A 26,834-nucleotide genomic window follows, 5' to 3' on the forward strand; every position below is an offset into this window, starting at 1 on the left:
TTTCCTTCTCTCTCGTCCCTTTATTTTTATGAAGTGTTCCTCTCATTCTGTTGAGAATATCACCTTTTTGCCATCCAAAAATTCCAGCTTTGATTCCTTGCCATGGGGTGGGGTAAGATGAGGGGAGGGAAGTGGGGCAGCAGCTGCAGAGAAAGTTCATCATCTTGATTTTAATTAAAACAAAAGCATTCATTATAAAAACAAAACACCGGACTTCCGAATAAAAACAAAATACCCCCCATAAAACCCCATCCCTGTTCCCCAAGCACTCCTCCTGAGTCCGTACTGGTAACTGGTGCCAGGGAGTAAGACAATAAGTTAACAGTTTGTTAGGCTTGAGGTTTTCACGAGAACCATCCAGTCTTCTTAATGCGAAGTTTTCTTGGATGCTTTCCCAAATTTGGCATCCAGTCCGAGTCCTGCAGAGAAATGAAAGGGCAACACTGGTTTTGAGACACTAGCCAACAGCAGATTCCGGCCAACAGCCAATCCCATCCATCTTTGCAAAGCTTTCCATTTCGAGTGCAGCTGCTGCTGCAAGCAGGTCAGACCTTCCCACCTGAGAAGGGGCCATTAAATGTGGCTCACGCTCCGTGCAGACTCATGCTCCGGCTAAGTTGCCTCCTTCTCCTTCCCCTCTCTCTTCCTTCTCTCCACAAGTGCACATATGCACAGTTGTTTTAGTTCTGGCATGGAAGCTGGTTCCCACCCACCCTTTTTAAAAATGTAATTCTGAACATTGTGGGTTTTCTCCAAGGATGCCAATAATGCTTTGTAGATGGGGTCATCTGCCATCCATAGTAAGAAGGACACACATTCACACCCAAACCTTGCTGTTCTCTGGAATGATAGACTCCCAGATGGTTTATGAGGCGAGCATCAACAGAGGCTGTGTTTTTGCACTCTCCTCTCTCACCACCATGGTCTGGGAAGCTGAGCTGACAGATGGTCCTGCTTTTTATTCATTCATTCTATTTATATCCAGCCTTTCTATATTAATGTATAGAAGAGCTGGTTCAAGGTGGCTCAGGATAATAAATACAATAATAAGCCCTAGCCCAGTGAATCAATAAAAAACAGCAAGACTGTTGCGGGATAAGACACAATTACATAGTCTTCTCTTTAAAATATGCCCCCAGGAAGTTTTCAAAGCTTACCAACCAGCTGTGGACACTTGTGAGTGACTACTCCTAGGCCGCCCCTCTCATCACGCTGGCCTATTTACTGGAGACCTTCCGCCTGGGGCAGCAGCCAAAGGGTACCACCCGTTGGTGCCCATCTGATGTCTGGTTGGGCCTAAGACTCTGGCCATTGGCCAGTTGGGTGGGTGAGTGGGTGGTTTGTAGTTGTAGGCTACATGATGATAATGAATTGTCTAATTTTAATTCTTTGCATTGCTGCTATTGCTTTAGAAACTTTATCAATTCTGTAAGTTGTTTTTTATGGCCTCATGTAGCTGCTCTGGTTTTGTCTTGTTTTGAACTCTTCTACCTTGTTTTACATTTTATTTTATTGTAGTTAGTATATTGCATTTGATGTAATTGATAATTGATGAAATTGATAAATCGCCCTGAGAGCCCTTATGGCTAAGTGGCAGTATAGAAATAATAATAATAGCAAGCCTAATGCATTTCCTTGGAAAGCTGTTGCACATTCCGGAAGCCACAAAGCCAAGAGACTCGACTCCACTCTTATTCCTACTTCCTTATCTCTGCCAGCAGAGGGAGCAAAGCAGGGCCAGCAGAGTGAAGTTCTTCGGAAGGTTAATTAGGGAGATGGTGATACCTAAGCCCTGTAGTCTCAGGCCGAGAAGGCCAACCCCAGTGCTGTGGCAGGGGACTGTTCAGGTCTGAGTAGGGCAACCGGTCCAATGTCTGTGTAAGTGGGTGAAGTCAAAGTAAATTGAAGGAGGGACCATCCTTTTTCACCCCCACTTCCTTCCTTCCACTCATTGTTTTTCACTCACTCTCACAGGGTGCGTTTGCATGTCACAAGCAAGGGTGGGGAGTTGCCATGCCTGGTGGTAACTTACCATATTTTCCCTGACAAATGATTACGACCCTGGCTGGTTCCATCATTTTCTGTCCCCGCATCCTCCTGCTTTCACCTCACATCCCAGCAGCTCCCACAAGCAAAATCTCCACATTGATCCCCTATTGACTTCAGCTGCCTCTTCCTGATTAGTCTGCTGGGGCAGGTTCTATTTCTTCTCTTTCCTGATTGTATCTCCATCTCTAGCACTTCCAACCCCATGAAGGTCCCAAAGAGGATTTTTTGTTGCATTAAAAAACAAATACTTTTGATGCAATCTCCCTTTCTCCTTTCATGCATTTACCCACTTCTCCCTGTTTCAGAAAGTAAAAAGGGTAGCAGGCACAGTGCTTAGCCAATAGGAACAAAGCAAGTGATAATGCATTTGTTGCTAGGATGCCATGGGTAATAAGGAGTAGATGCCTAGAGTGGCCCCTTCTTTGCCACTCTTTCCACAGAACTCTTATGTTTTTCACCACAGATGGAAAAATAGAGCTCCTTGGTCCAAATATTATCACAAACAATCATGAAAACCATACAACAGACGATTGCTTGTTGTGGAGGTTTCCAAGCCCAAAGCAAGCTACAGTAATATAACATGACTGGGCCCAAGCAACATAAGTCCACAGTGGTTAAAAAAAACACACACGTAACTGCTTGTTGTGACATGCAGACCAAGTTAACAGCTCTTCTTTCACACCTACATGTACAGCCATCCATTCACACAAACCCAAACTGAGGTTCCCCGATCTCTTGCCAGACTGTCAGCCAGCCAGCCTCCACTGCAACTAACTGCCAAGCACCCACACTCACCCCAAATCTAGAAGGCAAACCACAGAGGTGTGGAAGACTGTAGGGAGGCAGTGACAACTCTGTGCAGCAGCAAGCCACAATGCCCAATCACAGAGTGTGTCAGGCACAGGTTTCAGAAGACCTTTGCTTTGGCACATACTGCGTCTGGCCCACTGAGTCTAACTGGAAGCAGGGCTTCCTGCAGCAGATTGCATGGGTGGGACAGGTGAAAGAAAATGCTCAGAGATGTGACACTCTTTGCAAAACTTCTTTCACGACTTGAAGTGTTATCAAAGTTGTGAATACCAGGAGAACCCTAGTCAGGTGTTCTCCCTGGCTTTAGCCCTTGTGGGTTCAGAACAGCAACGGGGATATGCAGGCAAGCCCCGCTTCCCAACATCCACTTCTGATTGTTGCATATTCAACACAGCAAGTGGAAGAGAATTTTTAATTACATTCAAATGAACACACTTAGTAGCCTTTGCAGGAAGATTTTCCTAGCACCAATTTTGATGCCTTTTTACCATGAAGCAAAAATCTTTAAGGTTTGCTTAAGCTTTCTAGAGTGTTTGTATCTAGGCTTAGCTTTTCTTTACAGCACCTGTGGAAAACCTGGGCCTTACAGAAGCCTTCAGGGATTGAGAGGAAGTTTGTGTGTGAAGAGGGACAGTGTAAACACTGGGCACAGCTGCCTCTATTGCCAGCTCCATCCATGGCCTGCCATCTCATTCTCTGGGGCAAATGGGTTGGCCGTGTATAATTTAGAGGGTTCTTGGATCTTATGGCTGTGATTTAAATGGTTTAATGTGGGATTTTGACTGCATTTCCTGTTATGTTGACAATACCCCAAAAGTAGGTAAGTACATTTCAAAACAAAAGAAAATCCCTCTTTCACACTGCACAGGGAGGTGAGGGGCAGCAATGGCCTCCCCCACCGATGCTCAGATGGAAGGATGAACCAGTCTGCTCTACAACAGAAAGCACTACATGGGCCTTATGCTTTGCCAAGCTGCTGGGTGAGTTTTGCTAGGAAGTGGGGGACCAACATCCCGCAATGGACAAAATACAGACAGCAATCTCCAACTTTCCAAAACTTACCAAGAAATACTAAGATGGTGCCCAACCACTGCAAGTTGGTGATAGGGTTGGCAAACAAGATGACTGAAGCCAAGATGGTGAAGAACTTGCGGGTTGTGGTGACAATGGAGCAGGTCAGGGGCCCAAAATACACCACAGTCATGAAGATGAAACTCTGAATCAAGGCAAAAAAGACACACAGTAAGGATCAAAATACTTTTGCCTCTTCAGTCTCCTGGAGGGTGTTCCCTGTCCTACTGTGGCAGTTTATAGGGGGCAGGCAGCTTCTGCTGCCCAGTTTATATGTGGGGGGCCATGACAATGGAATATCGTGCCCTTTCTCTGCCCCATGGAAAGAGGTAACCAGGACAATTCTGGAGCAGAAGGGAGCCACTTCTGTTCCCCCGGATCAAAAGAACCAAAGAGAGTTTCCTTTAAAAAAGCCAGTGCCCTCCATGTTTATGTGAGCCAAGGGGATGCCAAAGAGGAAAAGGCAGCTCCATAAGTAATTCATTTTGAGGAGGATTTCAAGGGGGATAAAGAGCTCAGCTGTGCAACATGAAGCCTATCATGAAGATAATCCCTCTGAGCACAAGCAAAATGCTTTTTCCTCACTGTTAAGCACCACAACCAACCTACCTGTTTAGAGGGGTTGGGGAACACTTGGCCCTCCAGATGCTGCTGGACTCCCATCAGCCCCAGCCTGCTTAGCCAATGGTCAAGGGGTGATGAGAGCCCATGAACTCCTGGGGGGCTACAGATTCCCCAACCCTGATATAGAGGATTGAGAGAAAATGCATTAAAGACATAAGAACATTAGCAGAGCCCTGCCGGGTCAGACCAAGGCACTGACTAGCCCAGCACTCTTGCTCACAGTGGCCAACCAGCTCTCTGTGAGAAAACCACAAGCAGAACCCAAATGCATTAGCACTTTCCTGCCCATGTTCCCCAGCAACTGGTATACACTCTCATACTGCCTCTGATACTGGAAGTAGCATATAAACATCAGGATGAGTAACCACTGATGGTCTTCTCCATAAACTGGTCAACCCCCTTTTAAAGCCATCCAGATTGGTAACCATTGCTATAGTTGTGGAAGAGAAATTCATGGTTTAAATATACCCTGTGTGAGGAAGTAATTCTTTTGATCTGTCCCAAATCTCCCACCAATCAGCTTCATGGTCGGATGCTGGGTTCTAGTATTATGAGAGAAGGGGACAAAATTATCTCCATGGCAGGTATTTAGGAGGGGTCTGAGCCACAGCTCCTTAATGACTTTTTTAAAAACAAGCCATTCCCAGGAGTTTCAAGGCACTTTGAGGGAGACCAGTGAGGCTAGTGCAGGGAAACATGCAACCGGGTTCCCACCCCAATTCACACAAGGCCTTATCACCAGAAACTGTTATAAAGAATATTGCTTTCCTGGATTTGTGTTCCTTTATGCCCCAGAATCCAATGAAGGGCAGTTTCAATGTACTTTAATCGATTAGGTGCTTCAGTAGGATGCCATGCCACCTCTGGAGGAATCCTCCTCATCCTCAGATGATGGGCAGCCCTCCCCCAGGGGCCAAACATTGTGGAGAAGCAGCCTGGGTCAAGGGACTTTGAGCACACCAGGGATGTCCAGGGACCTCAGGGGAGATGGCAGGGGAGCTCTCTTCCCAAGATGCAGGTAGCCCTGCCCCCTCAAGCCCCTAAAGGTTCAGCTTAGTCAGCTGCCAGATGGAAAAGCCGCCCCCCCCACCCCACCTAAGTAGACCCTCCTTGGGTCACCTGGATAGCCTGCACCCGTGCTTTGCATGACACTCTGAAAGCTCAGGCTTAAGGGCCGTCTGCTCTAGCCAATGAATGCTGGAATGATGGCTGTCTAACAGCTCCCAGACTCCTACTTTTCTTTTGCCCTGCTATGGGCAAATAATGGTTGATAAACCAAATGGTAGGACTTTGAACTCGCAGGGGTTTCTACTCCCATAAGAAATGGGAGTAGCCCGGGTGAATACTTAGGTGAAAATACAAAGATCTATTGATGCGAACCAGTCCCCTTGCCATGACAACAGCAAGATACCCTGTACTTCCCTGGACCATGGACAGCCATAATTCCAAGCAGCTCTGTCTTTATAGCTCCAGAAATGGGGCACAGAGTTTGTCTTGGTCTTCTGCTGTTCATACACATACAGCCACAGTGGCATATCATTTTATGTCAGAAATCCTGACTTGATAGACTGCACTGTTAACAAGTCGCAGGCTGATGCATGCAGCCATTCCCTCCTCCCTCCACACAAGTGGGTAAACAAGCAGAAAATGGGACAGCTTTGCATAGCTTTTGAACTCAGTGCATTTTGACAGGCCAGGACTCTAATCTAAGAACAAACCCTGATCTGAGGAGGGTTTACAATCCTGGTTTGCTGGATTACTTAACAATAACCCCCAGGAATGCATAATGTGGAAAGTTCTCTCTTCTTGGCTTGTTTGCCTGCTCATGAAAAGGAAGGAATAAAGTATGTGTGATCAAGTTTGTTTTTTTATTATTTATCTTTATTATCACATTTCTTTCTGTCTTTTTTCATCTCTTTCAAGGAAGCCAAGGCAGCTCACATGGTCTTCCTCCTCTTCCATTTATCCTCCTAATAATTCCATAAGGTATGCCAGGCCAAGGGTTCAGTGGCTGCATTCACACCGACTGGGGAAAAGCTGCTACCTTGGCTTCTTTCCCCCAGTGCTCATGTGAACCCACTCAATGACTGGCTCCAAGTCACCCACTGAGCTGTGTGGCTGAGCTGAGACTAGACCGCTGATCTGCTGAGTCCCACTATACCACACTGGCTCTCACTGCCCTAGCATGGTGCTTATTCAGATTGTATTTTCTCAAGCCAGGTCTCCATCACACCCAGTGATGGGTGTACCGAGCCAATATGTATGGGAGTTCATCCCCCACAAAAGAGAGTCTTATTCAGGAAATCCTGTGTTCCTGAAATCCTCCTCAAGGCACTGGGGGAGAGGGCCTTATCCACTGCTTGCCATCCCCGACTGATGAATGTGAGGGGCAAGCAAAGCTCACTTGGATGCATGCAAATGTGAATTGTTGTGGGGGCAAGCTAGTACTGCATGTGGCCCCACTGACTCCTTGCAAGTTTGCCTGCAGCCTGCTTGGCCCTTGGGATGAAAAGATTCCCCACCCTGTCTTATGAGGATCACCCAGACTTTGTTCTTGGGAAGGAGGGAGGATGCTTTCTACCCTGGAAATGCTCTCATGGAGAAGCCATCTCAGGACTTGAAGAAGTGGTTGCATATTCTGTCTTTTGATGTGTTAAAGTGCACTTGGAATAAGCCACCAAAGAAATACATGGCACAGAACAGGAAATACTACTCACTCACCTGGCCCAGAGCACTTGTTAGGCCAAAGAGAAGGATGTTATAGATGATGCTGGGATAACGTTCAGTGAAACTCAAGAACTCCCAAAGCTCTCCAGTAAACAAGATACCTGCAGTGGGGTGGAAAAACGTTTTTGAAAACAGAACAACCCCCTCTGTGCCTGCTTGGATCAGCCAGTGCCCAGAGTTGCTTGGCTCCTAATCTTGTGCTGTTTATAGCTGAACCCCTGTGCAGAGCAAGCAGAGAAAGTCAAGGGAAAACATTAGCAATGTTGATGGTCGGTGCCACACAACCTTCTACTTGGTTTGAGAAATTCAAAGACTGGAGGTGGGGAATAATATAGAAGCATTGAGCAGGGTAATGCAAAACTACTCAGCTGGATCAGGCTGACAATTCAGAGGACCCAATGTTCTCTCATTGACAGAAGCAGGCCAGATGGCCTAATTTAATACGCCAATTTGGTTTCTTGCCAACCTTAAAAAATACTGGCTCAACAAAAGCCAGTATTGGATTGGTAAGCAACTTACACTTGTGATCCACCTCTTGTTGCCATGTGTGTGCATAGAAAGAGTATACAGATAAGGCAGCTGCACAGGGGTCCCAGTGCATCTGGGCACATAATATACCCTCTACTTCCCTCACGGCAGTTCTCCCCAACCTGTTGGTTTCTAGATTTGTTGGACTGCAACATATCTAGAGGGTGCCAGATTGGAGAAAGCAACCATGATGGAACCCCAGTCAGCTCAGGGCTGCTTCCCTTTCACAAGAGTGCTGTTTCATGTGCCTTTAGACAAGCCCGGCCCACTTGCATATCATCCTCAACGCACGTAGGGTTTGCCAGAGTAACAGAAGCCAAAAAAGACATGCAGTTGTCCAACAGGGTTACTCAAAGGAGAGGTTCCAAAATTACCAACAACTTACAGGTGCACCAGAAGCTGGCTGGCAACAATGGGAGCTGCAGTCTAACACTTGGGGGGGGGGGGGCGCACCAGATTGAGATGGCTGCTCTAGGCCACCAGGGGATGGTCCACCTGGGGTTGCATTGCTAGGAGGCACAGCTGGGTGCCCTATTAAACATTTACTCTCTATGATATGAAAGGGCTCAACATAACACCTCATTTGGATCACTCACACTTCCTCCTGCACTCAAGGAGAACCTTGCTTTCATGAACCTGGCTATCAAGTCCAGAAGGGATGGGTTATGTGACTGTATACTGCACTTCTGTCTATCCTGGCAGTCAGCTCATAGCTTGAGTACCCTAGAATAGGGGACCTGTTTCTCGCTTGTGGGGAACTCCAATGCAAAAAAGGCAAGAGGCTGTTTTGTAGCTTGGCTGAACTGAACTGAATGTTTTATCTACATATAAAAAGCAATCATGTTCCAAAACCACTGCAGAAGGAACTATAATTCTCTGGATTCTTTTGACTGCAAAAGACCGCTCCTTTTCATTAACTGTTCAACCCTTTCTGCTTAGACAGCCTCAGTGGAGGGGAAGGATCCTAACAACTGCACACAAACACATTCCAGGGGTTTAACTCTTCAAAGCCGATCCGATCTGGGAAGGCACCTGTTTTGCTGGAACAAGGGGGACACCAAACGGTGGAACAGACTGTTGCTGTCAAGCTGCAGGCAAGACTTCAGGCAAAACTGGTTGGAGAGGGCAGACAGGCAGGGTGCCAACAGCAGTGACACTGCCTGGCCGCTTGGAGAACTGCACAGCAGTCACAAGTGTGAGGAGATACTGGGCAACTACTGCTTGAACAGGGAGATTAAGGGCATTTCACATTTCCTTAAGCATACATTCAACTATGCATGCTACTTTCAATTACTCTCCTACAAGCAAGTAAAGCCCCAATTCAGAGAAGGATCACAGCATTTTGGCAGAGGAAGATTTAGTTCTTACCCTGTGTGTGTGTGTGTGTGTGTGTGTGTGTGTGTGAAGCCACCCTCTTGATTTTTTAAAATAATGTTCTTTCCCCACCGCCCAAGGGTATGTGTGATTTCAGGACAAAATGGCAGGTGAGGGGTGTTTAAAATCTTCTTTGTCAAAGTAGCATGGATTCAATCTGAACTGGGACTACATACACTTGTAGGACAGTAAATAAAATTAGCATGCATAGCTCCACCCTGTGGTCTTACGAACATAAGACGAGCCATGCTGGATCAGACCCAAGATCCATCTTGTCCAACACTCTGTACACACAGTGGCAAAGCAGCTGCCCACCGGATCCCTCAAGCAGGATGGGTGCAAGACCTCCTCCTGCCCAGCTCCTCAGCAACTGGGGTATGCAGGCATGCTGCCTGTGGTAACAGAGGTAGCACAAGCCAGCAAGGCTAGTAGCCACTGATAGCCTCTTCCCTCATGAATCTGTCCAATCCCTTTTTAAAGCTGTCAACACGCTGGCCATCACCTCTTCCTGTGGCAGTGAATTCTGGAGTTTAACTATATGCTGTGCAAAGTACTTCCTTTTATCGGTCCATCAAGAAGTTTCATGGGATGCCCCCATGTTCTAGCATTATCTAAGAGGGAGGAAAATATCTCCCTCTCCACACCAAGCATAATTTTAATCACCTCTACCATGCCTCTGCTCACACGCCTTTTTTCTAAGCTAGCAGCCCCAGTTGGAGGTGCTCCTTACAGGAGAGTTGCTCCAGCTCCTCAATCATTTCAGGCCCCCATCTCTGCTTAAGGGATCATTTAGTGTGACCCTCAAGCTAAAGGTGGGGGTGACAGCTGGACGGGGTGGAGTGAACAGTGCTCTGCTTTAAGTTGGCTTGTCTTGCAATGTAGCTGCTGACTAAGACAGCAGCCTCCCTAATCTAGCAAACAGTGATCTGTGTGTGGAAACAGGTTTCTGCAGGAAAGGATACCATAAGCTTGTGAGCAAAGTGGGAGAGCAGGATTAACAGGCCATGTGTCCATAATGGGGGTAGCATTCACACAGCCTTACTCTGCAAAGAGTCCAGTGTGTAGAAGAGCTTTGGACTAGATTTGGCTGCTTTTTGAAAATCTGAAGGTGCAGCAGCAGATCAATTGTCTTTTGCTTTGCCCATGATGAGCTGGATCAAGGCCTCTAGGTTCAAACCAGGCTGTCCCAACATTTCTCCTCCCTGTTTCACAAGAAGTGCCTTACCAGCTCCCAGGAACAAAGTGGACCATAGATTAACGTTCAACATCATGTGATTAGAGCCAGTCTGGTAGTGTGCTCTCATGTGATCTTGAGACACTCCGGTCAGCCCATCCAGTGTCAAAGACATCAACTGAAAAGTTGGGCGGGGAGAAACAAAAGACAGGTAAGACCGACATCTGCATTCCTGAAAATCCTTTGCTCCCCACAAAATCTGCTTAGCAAGGGGATCTGTGACATGCTTGATTTCTGCAATCAGAACATGCAACATTCTTGTTCTGCAGCATACAAGTTGGTACCCTTCCCCAAACCTCAAGAATTGCTGCCTTCATTTTAAGAAGAAGCCACTGAATAGTTTTCCAGGGTGGAAAGCTACCAAGTCCAGGCAAATACTGATGAAGATTTAAGAATCTCTGCCATACACTCAGCTTCCAAGACACTTCCTGCTGTCTCCTTTTGCTTATACCTACTCTACATCTCACCCTCCAAAAAAAATAACCAAATGTAAATTACAAATTAAAAACGTCACATTTAATTTATGCCTACAACTACCATACAAGGTAGGTTTTGCCCATTTTAGAGATGGAGAGAGAGAGAGATGGAGAGAGAGAGAGATGGAGAGAGAGAGAGAGAGAGAGAGAGAGAGAGAGAGAGAGAGAGAGAGAGACAGAGAGAGAATGGTCATGGGCTAAAGTCTGAAAATGGGTTTAATCCCACGTTCCCTTTGCTGTGCCAAATGCAGCAAGGAATGAACATGGAGAGAAGAAATGATTTCACCTCACTTTGCATCAGTTATTTATCTCATAAATCTCCCCCTTACACACCCTTCACCAAGAAGAGTGTTTCCGCAAGAGCTTTCAACAAGTAAAGTGACTAAACATATGCAAGTTTACCTGCCCTGCATGAAGTAATATAATCACATCAACAAGGAGCAGGTTTGGATACTCATCTTGGTTTGTGACCTCTCTCCAATGTCACCTGTGCTTTACAATGTAACCAGTCTTTTACAGACAGACTTGTGTCTTTTCCCAGAAGCAACTGCCAGTGCTTATGGAAAACGACTGTAGAGCATGGATGGTGGTGGTCCCAGGTTCAAACCCCCAGCATTTCCCAGTAAGATGACAAAGCTGCCTGCCTGAAAACCTGGAGAGCTGCTACTAGTAAGTGTTGACAATACAGGTAGTTCCCAGGTTATGAACAAGTTCAGTTCCTGAGAAAACAGAAATTTGTTTTAAGTTCAATTTATATGTTGAGTTGGATCACATATAGTTGGCCCGCCACATTCGCAAGGGGTTAGAGCAGGGGTCTCAAACTCAGCTTACCTGGGGGCCGCTGGAAGTAGAGTCTGGGTGAGGCTGGGCCGCAGCAAGTATTCCACCACCGCGGCGGTGGTGGGCCGCTCATCCCACGGCCGGCCTGGGTGCCGCCGACGCTTTGAAGGCCACAGGGCCCTCCCCCGTGCCTCGCCCATCCCGGCAACTGGCCCGCAGGCCGCGAGTTTGAGACCCCTGGGTTAGAGGCATAGGACTCTTGTGAAAGTGGGAAAACCACAAAAATCTCTAGCTCCGCTGTCCAAACTCAGCAGTGCCTCCTCTTTGCAGCAAGGAAATGCCCAACAGATTTCCCTCTCCGGATGGGTGGGACAGGAAGGCTGCTCTGGCGGCCTCCGTGTCCCCTTTCCCTTCCTGTCTCTCTATGGTGATGACCATTTTCCACAGTAATTTCTTTAAATTAATAGGCTTTAGGACAGCTTGTTCATAACGCAGACATCTGTAGCTTGGGGACTGCCTGTACTGGGAGAGGTGAGCCAAGGGTCTGACTCAGCTTTCTTGGTTCCTATGGTTCCCTATACAGCACAACAATTAAGTACCTTGCCACAGCTAGCAGAGATGTCAACAAAAGCTCAGGACTTACCAGCAGGAGCTCCCCGTAACCAAAGATGTGGTCGTCCCCACTGCTTCCTCCCTTATTTGGCTTATACATGAACAGGGCTACACCTGTGACGATCAGCAAGACACAGAAGTATTTGGACAATGGGTACTTCTTCCTCAGCACCGTCACCCCCAGGAGCATGACTACAGAGAAAAAGGAACTGTGAAAACAAAATACTACTCCCCGCCAGTCCTCCTTAGGAAGCTTAACTAACCAAAGACTACTAGAGGTCATTTACCAGGGTATCCATTTCTACACTACATCCAGGGTATGGAACCATACACTGAGGGTACTCTTAAGAGGAAGGACCATCATATCGAGCTTTTCTCCTTAATATGGCTTTCTTCGTCGTGGCCTCTGTGCATCACACATATGGGTACTGTGCCTGTGCAGTGCCTTTGGCCGGAAGATTGCAAGCTAACGGTTTTTTGGCGGGAAAGCTCTGCTCCCCCTCCCCCATAGCCTATAAATAGCGAAGCATCCGCCACTTTGTTCAGTCTTTGCGACCACCGTTCGCTGTGCCTTGTGCCGCTTTCGCTCTCGCTCTGATCGTTGCTCGTCTAGCTGGGCCTTCTTCTCAATTGTTCTCTCCCAGTTGTTATAGCCCCGTTATTTCTTGTTAGTTCTTATAGTTCTCTATCATTTTACCTTCTCTTCGATCTTCTATATAAATATATAAACACACACACAAACACACACACTTACCCTCTGTACCATCTCCTTTTTTTCCCTTTCTTGCGATGGCGCAGCGAGCAGCTTTCCGCAAATGCGCGGAGTGTGGGTCTAAAATGTCTCTGACCGACCCACATGACCTATGCCTCCTCTGCTTGGGGGAGGGGCATAGGACTGATAAATGCTCTCACTGCCTGGCCTTCTCTAAACAGGCCAGGAAAAACTGTGAGAATCGCCTGCGGAGGCTCTTGTGGGATCGGACTCTCATGCAGTCCAACCCGCTCGTTGCTGCTCCGAAGCCTGGCTCTGCTTCAGTGGCTCCACCCTCACGCCCATCAGACGAAGGCGCGTCTGCCACGCGGGTTCCACCTGCTTCTCCCAAGAAAAAGCACAAGAAGCACAAGCATGCTGAACCCAACAAGTCAGCAGGCCATAAGAAGGCCAGGAAGGAGAAGGCTCCTAAACCCCCCAAAAAATCGAAGGATCCGGAGCTTCCTCGACACCGAGACCCGGGTTCGACGGCCCCCTCGGTACCGACGGCACTTACCGTACCGACTCCACCCGACCCGGTGTTTCAGGCAGCTATGAGGGTTACCCCTCAAGGGTCCCCTCGCCGTGCGGCTAACCTTCCTGCTGAGCCGCTTCCAACTCTACAACGAGGCTCAATTTCTGATGGGGAAATTCAGGATTCCCCCCCCTAGGGCTAGGTCGCCCACACCTATGCCCACAGCCACTCTGGAGGCGGATGTAGAGATGTCCCTGCCTAGGAGCCGAAGGAGTTGCTCCATGGAGCAGCGCTCTGGGGGATGGCATCGCTCATACTATCAGACCTGGGGCGATCCACTCTCCGTCGGATTCTATCCCGCTCCTAGGGGTCAGTCCTCGCCACCTTCCTGTGGCTGACTGCAGTCCTTGGGCCCGAGGCATGCATCCCTGATACCTCCTCGGGATGGAAGTAGCCGGTACTTCTCTCCGGTGGAGTCCTCATCATCGGCTCCCCCATATTATGGTGCTGACTCTGACGATTCGGAGGTCGATTCAACCTCCCCTGACGTCGCTGTGACCTCCCAAGGCTGGATGAGTCGCATGTCTCATCACTGGATGAGTCGCATGTCTCCTTCGCGGAGCTGATATCCCAGCTTGTCCAATCCCTCGACATCGACGCTGTCCAGCGTCTGGGACCTACTATGGACAAGTTTTATGATGTCGTCTGCGGGGAACAGTCCACATCGATCGTCCTGCCGTTGATCACCACCTTACGACAGGCGATGACGCAGCCCTGGGACTTGCCCTCTCACCCTCAACCCACGTCTCGGAGGTACGAATCCATGTACTGGGTTTGGGAGGAGGACATTCCCTTCCTCCTCCGCCACCCCAAGCCGAACTCAGTCGTGGTGGAGTCCTCCCAGGGCAAAGAGGCGAGAGGTCACACTGCACCAAGGGATAAGGAGGGACGAAAGATCGGCTCCCTGGCCAGGCAAGTCTACGCTGCCTCAGGCCTGGGGCTGCGTACATCCAACTACGAGGCGACGTTGGCGAGGTACCAATACTTCATAATGCAACGCCTCCACAACGTTGCCTCGACCCTCCCGGACCACCAGGGTGACCTGGCCAAGGTCCTCACCAAGGAGGCGATGCAGGTTGCTGTCCAGCAGTTGTCCACAGCCAGGCATCATGCGGACACAGACTCGAGGGCCCTGGTCAGTGCCGTTTCACTCCGGAGACACACCTGGCTAAGAAATTGTAATTTCCCGGAGGAGACTAAACGTCAGATTGAGGAAATGCCCTTCGACGGGTCCGGGCTTTTCCAGTCGCGGACCCGACCACAAGTTAAAGAAACTTCATGAATCCCACATGATGGCACGCAGGATGGAGCTACAGACCCAGACCAGGCGTAAGTGGTCATGGACTCATCCATCTTATAGGCAGTCCTACCAGCCTAGACAGCAGCCCCAGCACCGGCAGCAGCAACAGCAGCGCCGTCAACCCCAAGGCTTCGGCGAATGGGGCGGCATAGAAATGTTTTAATAAATAAATAAATAAATAAATAAATAAATAAATAAATAAATAGCCTCAGCAACGCTATCAGCAGGGCCGTCGCCGTTTCGACGGAGATAGGAGACAGCGTTGACGGGACTGGCAAACCATTCCTCTGATCCCTTCCATACCCACCCCCCTCTCATCTGGGGACCGGCTGCAAAGCCGACTCCCCATTTGGGAGTCCATCACATCTGCTTGGTGGGTATTGTCCATCATACAGCATGGGTATCGGATAGAATTCGACATCGTTCCTCCATCGAGTCCGATCCGGTTTACATCAAGCTCGCCGGTACTGCTTGATGAAATACAACAACTTCTTCGTAAAGGAGCGATTCGTCAAGTAACTCCACCTGACGGACTCCACGGATTCTACTCCAGATATTTTACGGTCCCGAAGCGGGATGGTGGTCTATGTCTGATTTTGGACTTACATAATCTGAATTGATTTATCGTGACACAAAAGTTTCGAATGACCACCCTTCAAAATATTTTGCCGCTGCTAAGGAAAGAGGATTGGTTCACCTCATTGGACTTGAAGGACGCCTATTTCCACATTTCGTTCCACCTGAGTTATAGGTGTTTCCTTTGTTTTGCTGTTGCACCCCATTTCTACGAATTTACAGTTTTACCTTTTGGACTGGCCACTGCTCTGAGAGTGTTCACCAAGTGTATGGCCCCTGTCTGTGCTTTCCTACACCTCCAAGGCATACAAATTTACCCGTATCTTGATGATTGGCTGCTAGTGTCCCACTCTAGGGAAGGACTCCTAGCATCCATCCGTACAACCTGTGCCTTGTTAGATGATCTGGGCCTACGCATTAATACCGAGAAATCTGCTCTTCTTTCGACGCAGACGCTTACCTGCATTGGAGCCCGCCTGGATCTGATGTTGGGAAAAGCCTTCCTTCCTCGGGACAGACAACAGACCCTTGCTCACCACATCCATCAAATGTGACGAGACGGGACGGTCCCGGCAAAGTCCATCCAGAGGATCCTGGGACATATGGCTTCCTCGGTTGCTGTGGTGCCACATGCCAGGCGTTGACTCTGTCCATTACAACTCCTCTTCAACAAGATGTTCCACCCACAGAGAGACCCACTGTCGAAATTGATTCGAATCCCATCCTCACTGCTCCATTCTCTACTCTGGTGGTCGGTCCCAGCCAATCTGACTGTTGGGGTTCCCTTCAGACCCCGATGTCCTTCGATAACCCTCGGTACTGATGTATCTCTTCTGGGATGGGGAGCGATATGTTCCAGCCTATACACCCAAGGCACGTGGAATCATCGAGAATCCACGAATCATATCAACTTCCTGCAGCTGCTGGAAGTATTCAAGGCCCTACGTTCTTTCAAGGATGTTCTCCAACATCGGGTCGTTCAGATAACTTCGGACAACTTAGCCACCGTCTTCTATCTGAACAAACAAGGTGGAACAAAGTCCCTGACTTTGGCCAGACTTTCAATGAAAATTTGGGACTGGTGCATTCCGAGAGACATTACACTGATGGCAGTCCATCTGGCTGGTACGGACAATGTGCAAGCGGACCTCCTCAGCAGGCACATGTTCATCTCTCACGAATGGGAACTAGATCCTCAGACATGCGACCATCTCTTTCATCGCTTGGGGTTCCCCGACGTGGACTTGTTCGCCACCCAACAGAACAAGGTGTGCGATGCTGTTCGAGAGCGGGAATCAGGGACGGATCACTAGGGGATGCCTTCATGATTCCCTGGAACAACCTGAACTTTTACGCCTTCCCTCCGATTCCTCTTATGATGAGAGTGATAGCAAAGATAGTACACGATCAGGATACTAATTACCCCTTGGTGGCCACACCAAGCTTGGTTTGCGACACTGTTCGACATCTCTCATGGGGAATGCCTCCATCTCCCACTGCTTCCATACCTCATAACCCAACAGGGCAGTGCGCTTCACCATCCAGATTTACTGTCATTGAACTTCACAGCGTGGCAAATCTGATAGCTACCATTGCGCCATCGGTATCGACGGCAACTTCAAGTGGTTCGAATCCTGCTGTCGAACCCAGTGGGTTTGGTGTTTCTTCCTCATTTGTTCCTTCCGTACCATCGGATTCAAAGATTGATCCATCGAATCCGACAGCCTTTCATCCAGATATCCAACACATCCTTGATTCTGCTTTGAAGCTGTCCACACGGAAGTCCTACGCGGCTGAATGGTGACGATTTTCTACCTTTGCCGAGTCTCGTTCATTCTCACCATTCACATCTTCGATATATCAAATCCTTCAGTTCCTATTAGAACTACACCATTCCGGATTGAAACTGTCTTCAGTTAAAGTGTATACGGCAGCAACAGCTTACCATCGTGGCTTGGTTGATGGATCAACCATCTTCTCTCAACCTACTATTAAGAGGTTTCTTAAGGGACTTCATAATCTTAATCCATCAATCAGGCCAGTAATGCCTACATGGAGTCTCTCTGTTGTTTTGCAAGCGCTTATGAGAACTCCTTTCGAACCATTGGCAATAGTCGATTTACGCCTTGTTTCCTGGAAGATGGTGTTTCTTGCGGCGGTTACCTCAGCCCAAAGGGCCAGTGAGCTCTGCGCTCTCTGCACAGACCCTCCTTACCTAAATTTTCACAGAGAAAAGGTCGTCTTACGGCTCGATCCATCTTTTCTTCCTAAGGTGGCCACATCTTTTCACATGGGACAGGATATTATCTTGCCTGCCTTTTTTCCATCCCCATCGACTCCGTTAGAGAGATCGTTGCATTCACTCGACGTTTGGCGCTGCTTAGCTTTCTACAGGTCCAGGACTGAGTCTATTCGACGCTCAAATAGACTATTCGTTAAATATTCCACCAGAGATCAAGGCGCTCCAGTCACTCCGCAGAGACTTTCCAAGTGGATAGTCCATGCTATCATCTTATCCTATCAGCTGGCTAGGATTGAACTACCCACAGCAACTTGAAGTCACTCGACTAGGGCTGTTGCTACCTCATCTGCCTTCGCATTGGGAGTTCCGATCGATGATGTATGCCGAGTTGCTACTTGGGCAAAACCTTGCATTTTTGCCAGACATTATCATTTAGATGTTCGGGCTCGGCAAGATTGCTCCTTTGGTAGAGCCGTTCTTTCATCTGTTCTTCGCTGAGGACACCTCCCCTCCTCCATTTATGGTAAGCATATGTGTGATGCACAGAGGCCACGACGAAGAAAAGCAGGTTGCTTACCTGTAACTGATGTTCTTCAAATGGCCATCTGTGCAGTCACACAACCCACCCGCCGGCCCCACTCGGTGTCAGTGAGTGGACATATTTGTCGGTACCAAACCTTTTCCCTTTTTTTCATGGTACCAATCTTTTTCTTATTTAGTAGTGACAAATTTTTTCCACATGGGGGCATACGTTCGGTCGTCAAAGACTGAACAAAATGGTGGACGCTCTGCTATTTATAGGCTATGGGGGAGGGGAAGCAGAGCTTTCCCGCCAAAAAACCGTTAGCTTGCAATCTTCCGGCCAAAGGCACTGCACAGGCGCAGCACCCATATGTGTGACTGCACAGATGGCCACTTGAAGAACATCAGTTACACGTAAGCAACCTGCTTTTCTCCAAACCACTGACCTCTCAATTTGTTGGATTACAAGTCTCATCATCTATACAGGTGATGAAAAGTGCACTCCAACACTTCGGGAAGGCACTGGGGTTAGGAAAGACTGCCTTCAATAGGCAGTTTGCCAGGCCTGCTGAGCCCATCATCCACTTCCTGGCCATGACAAAGGCCTTGTTCAAACACGTCAGGAGGTTGCAGGTCTGCCAATGGAGTGATTCTGTGTGTTCTCATGGCTCAGGCCAGTAAGCAGAGTCTCTTTTTCTTTTTATATATGCCACAAACACAGCAGCAATCCCACAAAACCTTCACTCTCTCCTTTTTAAGAGGAAATTCCTAGTCCTCTAGCTTCCTAGTACCTGTTTGAAAAAAGGGACATATTCAGATGAAAATCATCTTCCCAAAATGAACCCTAATCCCAAAACAGAGAGAGTGAAAGAATGTGCAATAGAGCCCTTCAAGAAACCAGAAGTGGAACTTCGGTACCCATCTGACTTCTTTCCTGTGCCTCTAATTCTATATCCCCCATTTCTAGTAGCCATGTGATCTCAACAGCCATTTGATTTCTTTTCTCCAGTGCACAGTTTCACCCCAGCTCTGTCCAGGGATTTTGTGATAGTACAGCTCCTGGCAGCAAAAGCAATTCCAACAGTCATGCAAATTCAGCCAGTGAGTATAAGACATCCAAGTAGCTCCCTGGCAGGCACACACACACTGCTCTGGTTGCAGGGTTCAGGAATGGTTATGAAGGATGCCTTCTGCAATGCAATCATCCTTCTCTGGTATAGCTCATTTCTGGGAAAAGCCATATGAAGAAAGGGGAGAAATCCAAAAACAAAACCTGGGTGTTACTAAGGTATGCTGGGACAGAAGAGAATCTGATTGACTTTTGGGACATGAAAAGAAAATGAGCTGCTTACAAGTCTGGTGAGCAGGTTGTGGTGAAAATAAGGCTTAATTAAAACCTAACAGAAAGGAGATAGGATTAAGCAAGTGTACAGAGGAAAAAGAAGATGAGGCTTGGGTAAATACTCCTGGTATTATGAAATGAAAATGAGGTAGATGGAAAGGATAAGTACATTAGGATAAGCTTAATAGATTCCAGATTGGGTTAAAATACCTTAAATAGAAGGCACAACAGAACAGTAATTACACTCAAACATGTACGAAGCTTTACTAACTCTTCCAAATGACCCCTCCTTTCTCTATAACAGAAAGTAGGAAGTCAAAAGTATAAGAAAGCTTGGTTCCAACATGGAAATGAGGTCACAGCTCAACTGTGCCTCTGGCTACCCAAGAGCCTGCCTTGCAAAATGAAGTGACAGGACAGATGAGGGTTCTAAATCTGTTTTTAGAATGAGGCACTTGTCCCCGTGCAATCTTGTTTCATAGGTCATACTAGGCATTCTATTAAGAATTAAGAAACATGAATGTATATGGGTTATATTTTGGCTGTCTTGCTGCTTAACTTGCAAAGTGATGACGTTTGGACTGAGACAAAATACCCACATCTGTTCTGTCTTTCATGTAATCAACATTTTAAAAATATATATTCTAAGTGTGTCTGAGTCTGTCTTAGTAGAGGGCACTGAGGGTTACACACATTCAGAGCATCCATACAGCTTAACTTCAGAAAAACGGCTTGTCCACTCAAGAGTGTATGGAATTGAGCAACACACCAGCATAGGTACCAACTCAGACATGACCCCAGTTGTAAGAAGACTGCTTACCAGGGATGGGTTTACAGGATTTCCCAAGGACCTGCAAGGGAGAAAAGAAGAGCTTTAGTCTAGAGCTCCTCTAGACAAAATAGTCTAGAGCTCCACCTTGAACAGCATCAGAAAGCTCCCTGCCTCACTGCATCCAAGGAAAAGGCTGCAGTTGGAGGCAGAGAAGTGACTCAGTCCCTGAACAGGAACTACACATATACAGTTCCTTGGCCAAGAATTTACATTCTCTTCTATTGCCTACCTATCTTTTTCCATATCCATGCATTTCTTTTACAGTTCCCAAAAGTATTATTCCTGTTTCTTCCTTAAGTTGTTTCTCACTTCTTTCTTTCTTCACAAGACCATCCCTGTACCTCCCAGACTTAGTCCTTTGTCTGAAAGATTTCTCAGGCGTAGTCCATTAATTACAGAGAACCATCTCCTTTACTAAAATTCTTTGCAAAGGCCAGGGATCCTCTTATCTATGCCTGCCTGTTTCCACATCCCCTTAGGCTATGGGTTGTTGGGGAAGCCACAACATATGCTGTCTAATAGGGACCTGCTGATGGGTCTTGCTAAAGTTCCCCCATAATCTTGCAAAGAGGCCTTGTTTGGGATACCCCGAAACAGTATTAACTCCAGAACTGGAAGGTTCTCTAAGCCATGGACCTCAGTGCTATTCAGTAGCCCCTACCTCCACCCTGGAAGACATGCAAACTGATAAGTCTATTCAACAGCATCCAGTCATTCCTGACTGTATATGGAAGGCGCAAATGGTTGCACTGTCAGGCCAATTGGCCTTGGGGGTCTGACAAGTCCGCCTTGCTACTTTCTACAGCTGGGCCTACTCAAAGGGTCAGATAATTCCAACAAGACATGCAAGACTGTTTGCAAATGTTGCCAAGCCTTTCATCAGGAAGAAGCAGACTGCTCTGTGAACCCCACAAGCAGCACTTCTTTTCACCTGAGTTGGGTAGTTGACAAACTGCAGAGCGGAGTTGCTGGAAACCATGGCTCCCAGGTAGGAGAGGGAGCAAGCTGCATAAAGCCAATTCTGCGTCCTGTCCACTTTGACGGTATCAAAAAACTGGATCACTGATTGGAGAGAAAATGCACAAGAAACAGGCGTGTTGGCAGCAAAGCAAATTGTTCAGGAATAACAGAAAGAACACGAATGGAGTGGCATGGACCTTACTTTTATATGCAAAGGGAAGAAAGGTAGCAGTAGCCCTAAATATGTTTATTTTACATTAGAGACTTTTAATCCATACTTCAGGGAGCACAGTCTTCATACAGCAGCTTACATCTTTATGAATGGGTAAGATGATCTATTATCTGTCTCCAAAAAGTTGAAGCAAAGCCAGTAGGAGGAATATAGTAGTCCCGTGAAATCTGCGGGGCTTATGTTCCTAAAGCACCCACCAATTGTGAAAAACCACAAATTTGGTGCCGGTGATGGGCGCTGGCTGCCAAGGTGGTGCGGGTGGGAGGCATGAGCTGGGCCAGGGGGCAGGCGCACATGAGGGGCGAGTGTGCACAGAGATCATTTTCTCCGAGTGAGTCCAAACTCGGAGGAAACGATCTCCTTGTGAGTAAGTCGCCGCACAGCAAGGCGCCGGCTTACTCTCAAAGAGATCGGCTTGGACTCGCTCCGAGAAAAATCCCACAAAAGACTGAAGCCATGAACGCTGAACCGTGACTTCACGGGGGTATATTGTATACAGCCTAAAAATCAAGTCAGCATCCTTGCTTGGCAACTCATTTTATGCCCAAACAGAACTTAACATACCTAATTTTCCACCAACACAAAAAAACAATACCAGGAAACGGGGAACAGAAGGCTATGAGCAGCTGGAATGGGGGAGAACAGGCATTTAACAATGGCCAACAGGGAAAGGATCATGATCAAACCACCCTATGCAAAGTGTTCAGGGAATGTGTGCTCAATAGTGTGGCCTTTATTGGCAGATGGCAGTTGGGTGCAGGCAGTTGCAGCAGGCTATCACTGTACCCCAATCAAGAGGAATGCTGGGAAGTGTAATGGGGCAATTAAAAGGGTGATGCACATGGTTGAGTGGTTTTTCCTGCAGCAAAAAGCAGGCTACAGTAAAGGCAAAGGAAAAGGGTTCTTTTCTTATATTCCTCTGATACAGACATGCACACACCCTGAAGAACCCAGGAGAGAGCAGTGCACAAATGGAAAACTTTTTCTGAGCCTTTGTTGCTCTTTGGCAGCCACTGCCCCACCACCTCTCAATTTTTCAAAGTAAAGGCCAAATCAGAGGAGGAGCAAGAGACAAGCAACAGATTTTCTCACCTTTTACACCCTCCCCTGAAGCAAGCTGCAGAAAACAATGAGCTGGCAAGAGCAACAGCAGAGAGAATGAATTTCCTACATGGATTCGATGCAGCCTGCCAAATATCTGGCTTATAGGCATCTTCTACAGGAGACAGAGAGCCAGTGTGATGTAGTGATTACATGACAGTGCTGCACAGCGACAAGGGAGATCTGGATTTACGTTTATACTCAGTCATAAACCTCATTCATCCAGTCACTGATTCCCAGCCTAACCTATTTCACAGGATTACTGTGAGGATAAAATGGAGAAGAGGAACATGTATGCCTCCCTGCAAGAGAAAAACAGAAAGGGTACAAACATAATAAATAAATAACCATCCAAAACCAGGCTACCACAACTCACTCCTATAAAGAAATGAAAGACGAACATTAAAGATGTGGGTTGAAAAGCCAAACTAAGAGACTGAAGGTGTGGGACTCAAAGCAGAGGGCTTTCTAGTTGCCATAGCAGTACTTACATAGTCTAGCAAAAATGGCATTGATCACGCATTGAATGAAGACCAAAGACAGAGCATATCTGAACTTCTCTTGCTTTTCTCCTTCCCCATATTTGCCTCTTGTACTGTAGGAAGAACAAATCAGGACAAGAAAATTAGCACAGAATGAGACACCATCTTACATAACTCTATCTTGTGCACATGTTATCTGCAACAGGTACATATATGCTAATTTTGGGTGGAAAATTAGAAGAACCAAGGAACATTTATTTCTTTACTGAGATGTTCCAGCAATGAGCCAAGAGCCATCGAGATTGTTTCCCCCACTGAAGTTGTAAGCATCAGAGGGGAATTAATGAGTCAGAACTATACAAAAGAACCTGCTAGACTACATTTATTTATTTTATTTATTTAGAAAATTTCTATGCCGCCCCATTCGCCGAAGCCTCGGGGTGGCTCACAAATAAATCAATTAAAATACAATACATTAACAATATAAAACAAGTTAACAATATAAAATAAGTTGCCCTGGCCAAAGAATAAAATAAATAAATACTATTAACAGTTAAAATGACGTTTGAATAAAAAGGTTTTCGCCTAGCGCCGAAAAACAAATAACGACGGCGCCAGGCAGACCTCTTTGGGGAGCGCATTCCATAGATTGGGCGCCACCACAGAGAAAGCCCTCCTCCGAGTACTAACCCTCCTAATTTCCTTCACGGAGGGTTCCCGGAGAAGGACCTCTCCCCCTGATCTCAGGGGGCGGGCGGGCATATATGGACGTAACCAGGACCCAAGCTGTTTAGGGTTTTATAGGTCATCACCAACACCCTTCTCCAGAAGAATATGCAAATTACAGAGCTTATCAAATCTGTGTGATTACCCAGGAAAACATAAAACGGGCTGCATGGGAAAACAACAGTAAGAGAAGGAAGCGAACCAGAAAGAAAGGAGAAGGGTGAGGGAGGAAAGAAAACAAGCTTTTCAAAGAGATGTTTCTCAGAATCCATTTATGTGCTTTATAGCATGCAACTGTAACCCATTTCTGATACTAATTGCTTATTTTAATTTTCACTGAACACTGGTGGAAATTTTTTATTTTGGAAAAAGCTATAATCCAAACATCAAAATTAAATGTATATTCTATTTACTATTCCTTCCACCCACAGTCATTTCTCTCTCTCTTGCAGGAAACAGAGCAGCAAATGACTACTGAAAAGTAAGCCCCACCGAGGTAAATGAGACTTACTTCAAATAAATGTGCATAGAATTGCAGCCTGAAACTGTTCATATGCATTCCGGTTTCAAATTTCAGTTGTTAAAAACTGAACACAAGTTTTAACAGCAGCAACCACATGAGATAGCAACTTGAAAAATAAAGGTAAAAATTGACCTCACCTAAGAAGGCCCTTTTGACCATGTAGGAATATGCAAAATTCCACACTGCCCTGATTACTTTGAATTGGCTGCCTTGAAGCTACAGAAGGAGGGTGGGAAATGTGCCCACACAGATGTAGTTGGACTTCACTTCTCTTCAGCCCTAGCCAGCATGGCTAATGGTTAGCACTGATGTGAGCAGGAGGCCAACACCATCTGGAGGAACATGTGTTCCCCAGTCCTGCTATAGGTTAATGAAGAATACTATCTAAAACTAAGTCAGTACATGAATGCTCTCCTTCCATAGAAACAAAGACTGATAGACATACCCAGACAAAAATGAAACAAAAAGAATTGCTAATGGAATGGGGAGGACTCTGTGTTTTTAGTAACTGTGCGAAAGTCAAATATTCAGTACAGAATAATTATTCACACTTCAGGATATGTAATAATATACCACAAGTGAATTTCCCTATCTGTCCCACAGCTGTTAAAACCGTGAGACTGGATCCAGACTTAAGAAAAGGAGCTTTGCTGGATCATATCAAAGGCATATAAAGTGCAGTATTCTGACCCCACAATGGCCAACCTGATGCTTATTGAAAGTCTCAGCAGGACATGAACCAAGTAGCACCCTTCTTCTCAACACAATTAGCATTCACAGATGTAACTGCCTCTGATACTAGAGATAGTATATATAGGCATCATAATAAGTAGCCATTGAAAGCTTCATTCTCCAAAAACCTGTCTAATACAATTTGAAAAGTATCAATGCTGGCAGCCTTCGCAACATCTTCCATTAATGAACCAGACTGGCTGACCATGCATTGCATGAAGATGTACTTTCTTTTGTTTGCCCTGAATATATCTCTTCATTCAATTTTCTGGATGCCCACAGAGTCTTGTTCTGAGATTTTTTATACTTAGAATAAACCTATTAAAACCAATTAGACAACTAAGTCACAGTTTAATCCCATTAAATTCAAAGAGGCTTCATCAAATATGACTAAATCTAGATGCAACTCAGGATCTAAGCCAAGATGAATAACAGCAATCTGAAAGAGGGAATAGGCGAAAAAAGACTCTTAAATTCAAAGTACCATCTAGGCTAGGGGCAGGCAGAGGGTAGCACTTTGGACTTTATATCCCAGAAGCCCCTGCCAGCATGGCCAATGGTTAGGAGTTCTGGGAGTTAATATCCAAGCCCTCTAGAAAGCCACAAGTTGTCCAAACTTGATTTAAGGGTTGATGGGGTGGCTGCATTAGGAAGAAAGTAAACAGAGAAGAAGAAACATTTCAGGGCCATTATTACTGGAAAAAGGGGCAATCGCTCAGATGGTGTTGCAAAGTCTGCTGGCGAACCCCAGAATCAAAAGCATCCAAGCTTCGGACAGCGTAAGAGGGACGGAGAGGAAAGCGCTGTCTCTTCAGGCGACTTACATTGTCTCTTGCAAGACGCCGTACCAGAAGTAGCAGACGAAGACACCCAGGCAGCAGAAAGGCAACCGCAGCCGCTCGGAAAGGAAGGCGCCTCCTCCCGGCCCTCCGCTCACCCCCATGCCTGAGCCTTGCACGGATTCAGGTCCCGGCAACTTCAGCGGCGATAACTCCACGCAGACATCTCGCAGCGGCCCCGGCGCCGGTGCAAAAGAGGGCCTCATAGAAGCGACTGAGACGTCGGCGCTGAAGGGCCCCCGCCATCTCCAACATGAGAGCTGCCTTTGTGCCGCCTGACTGGCCCTACGCCGCCGATCCAAGGCGCTCGAGTAGCGTAAAGCTACAGGCAGGACGATTTTGGGGCACGGCTTCTGTTTGCTCCCCTTGCTCCGTTACGCCTCCGTCTTCTCCTCTGTGCCAGGAATGTGCTCGTTTAGGCATCGCTGCGGACAGCGCTGCAGTGGGGGCCTGAGAGAATCGGGCAGCACCTTTTGTACGTAGGCAAATGTGGACCATTCTGATTGTTTGGCCCACTGGAAGGCGGGATCTTTACCGTGTCAGACTCTTATTGCTGGTCCCAGGAGAGGGTGGAGTTGAGGTGAGTGGTGGCAACGGTTGCTAGGCAGGCAAGGAAGCCACAGTGGGGATGGAGAAGGCCTCGACGTCTCAGGAGGGCTGCTGTAAGTGCACCCGCTTCACGTCAACAGCAGATCGTTACTGTTTACGATTGGTCACGCTGCTGCGTTGTTGGGGAATAAACCACGTGTGACTATGTGAATTGAAGACCTTCGCTGGAGAGCGTTATGGCTGCTCTACTGGTGACGAACCTGTGACCCATGATCTCCTTTTCTCCATCTGATCCTTCCAGTCCC

At 47.1% G+C, this 26,834-nt stretch overlaps 1 protein-coding gene across 1 annotated transcript; it reads right to left on the bottom strand.

Moving 5' to 3' along the window:
• SLC35B1 (solute carrier family 35 member B1) lies at positions 1 to 26,205 on the bottom strand. The gene is made up of 9 exons (XM_044444455.1): positions 25,966 to 26,205; positions 23,170 to 23,273; positions 21,317 to 21,447; positions 20,374 to 20,404; positions 12,317 to 12,477; positions 10,409 to 10,535; positions 7,276 to 7,382; positions 3,922 to 4,075; positions 1 to 419 (listed from the first exon to the last, which is right to left on the bottom strand). Exons 1-9 carry the CDS (start codon positions 26,184 to 26,186, stop codon positions 367 to 369), a joined length of 1,089 nt encoding a protein of 362 aa, XP_044300390.1. The 5' UTR covers positions 26,187 to 26,205; the 3' UTR covers positions 1 to 366.
• Between the last annotated feature and the right edge of the window lie 629 nt (positions 26,206 to 26,834).

This window comes from Varanus komodoensis, unplaced genomic scaffold, assembly GCF_004798865.1.
Source record: "Varanus komodoensis strain SLA01 unplaced genomic scaffold, ASM479886v1 scaffold45, whole genome shotgun sequence".
NCBI lineage: Eukaryota > Metazoa > Chordata > Lepidosauria > Squamata > Varanidae > Varanus > Varanus komodoensis.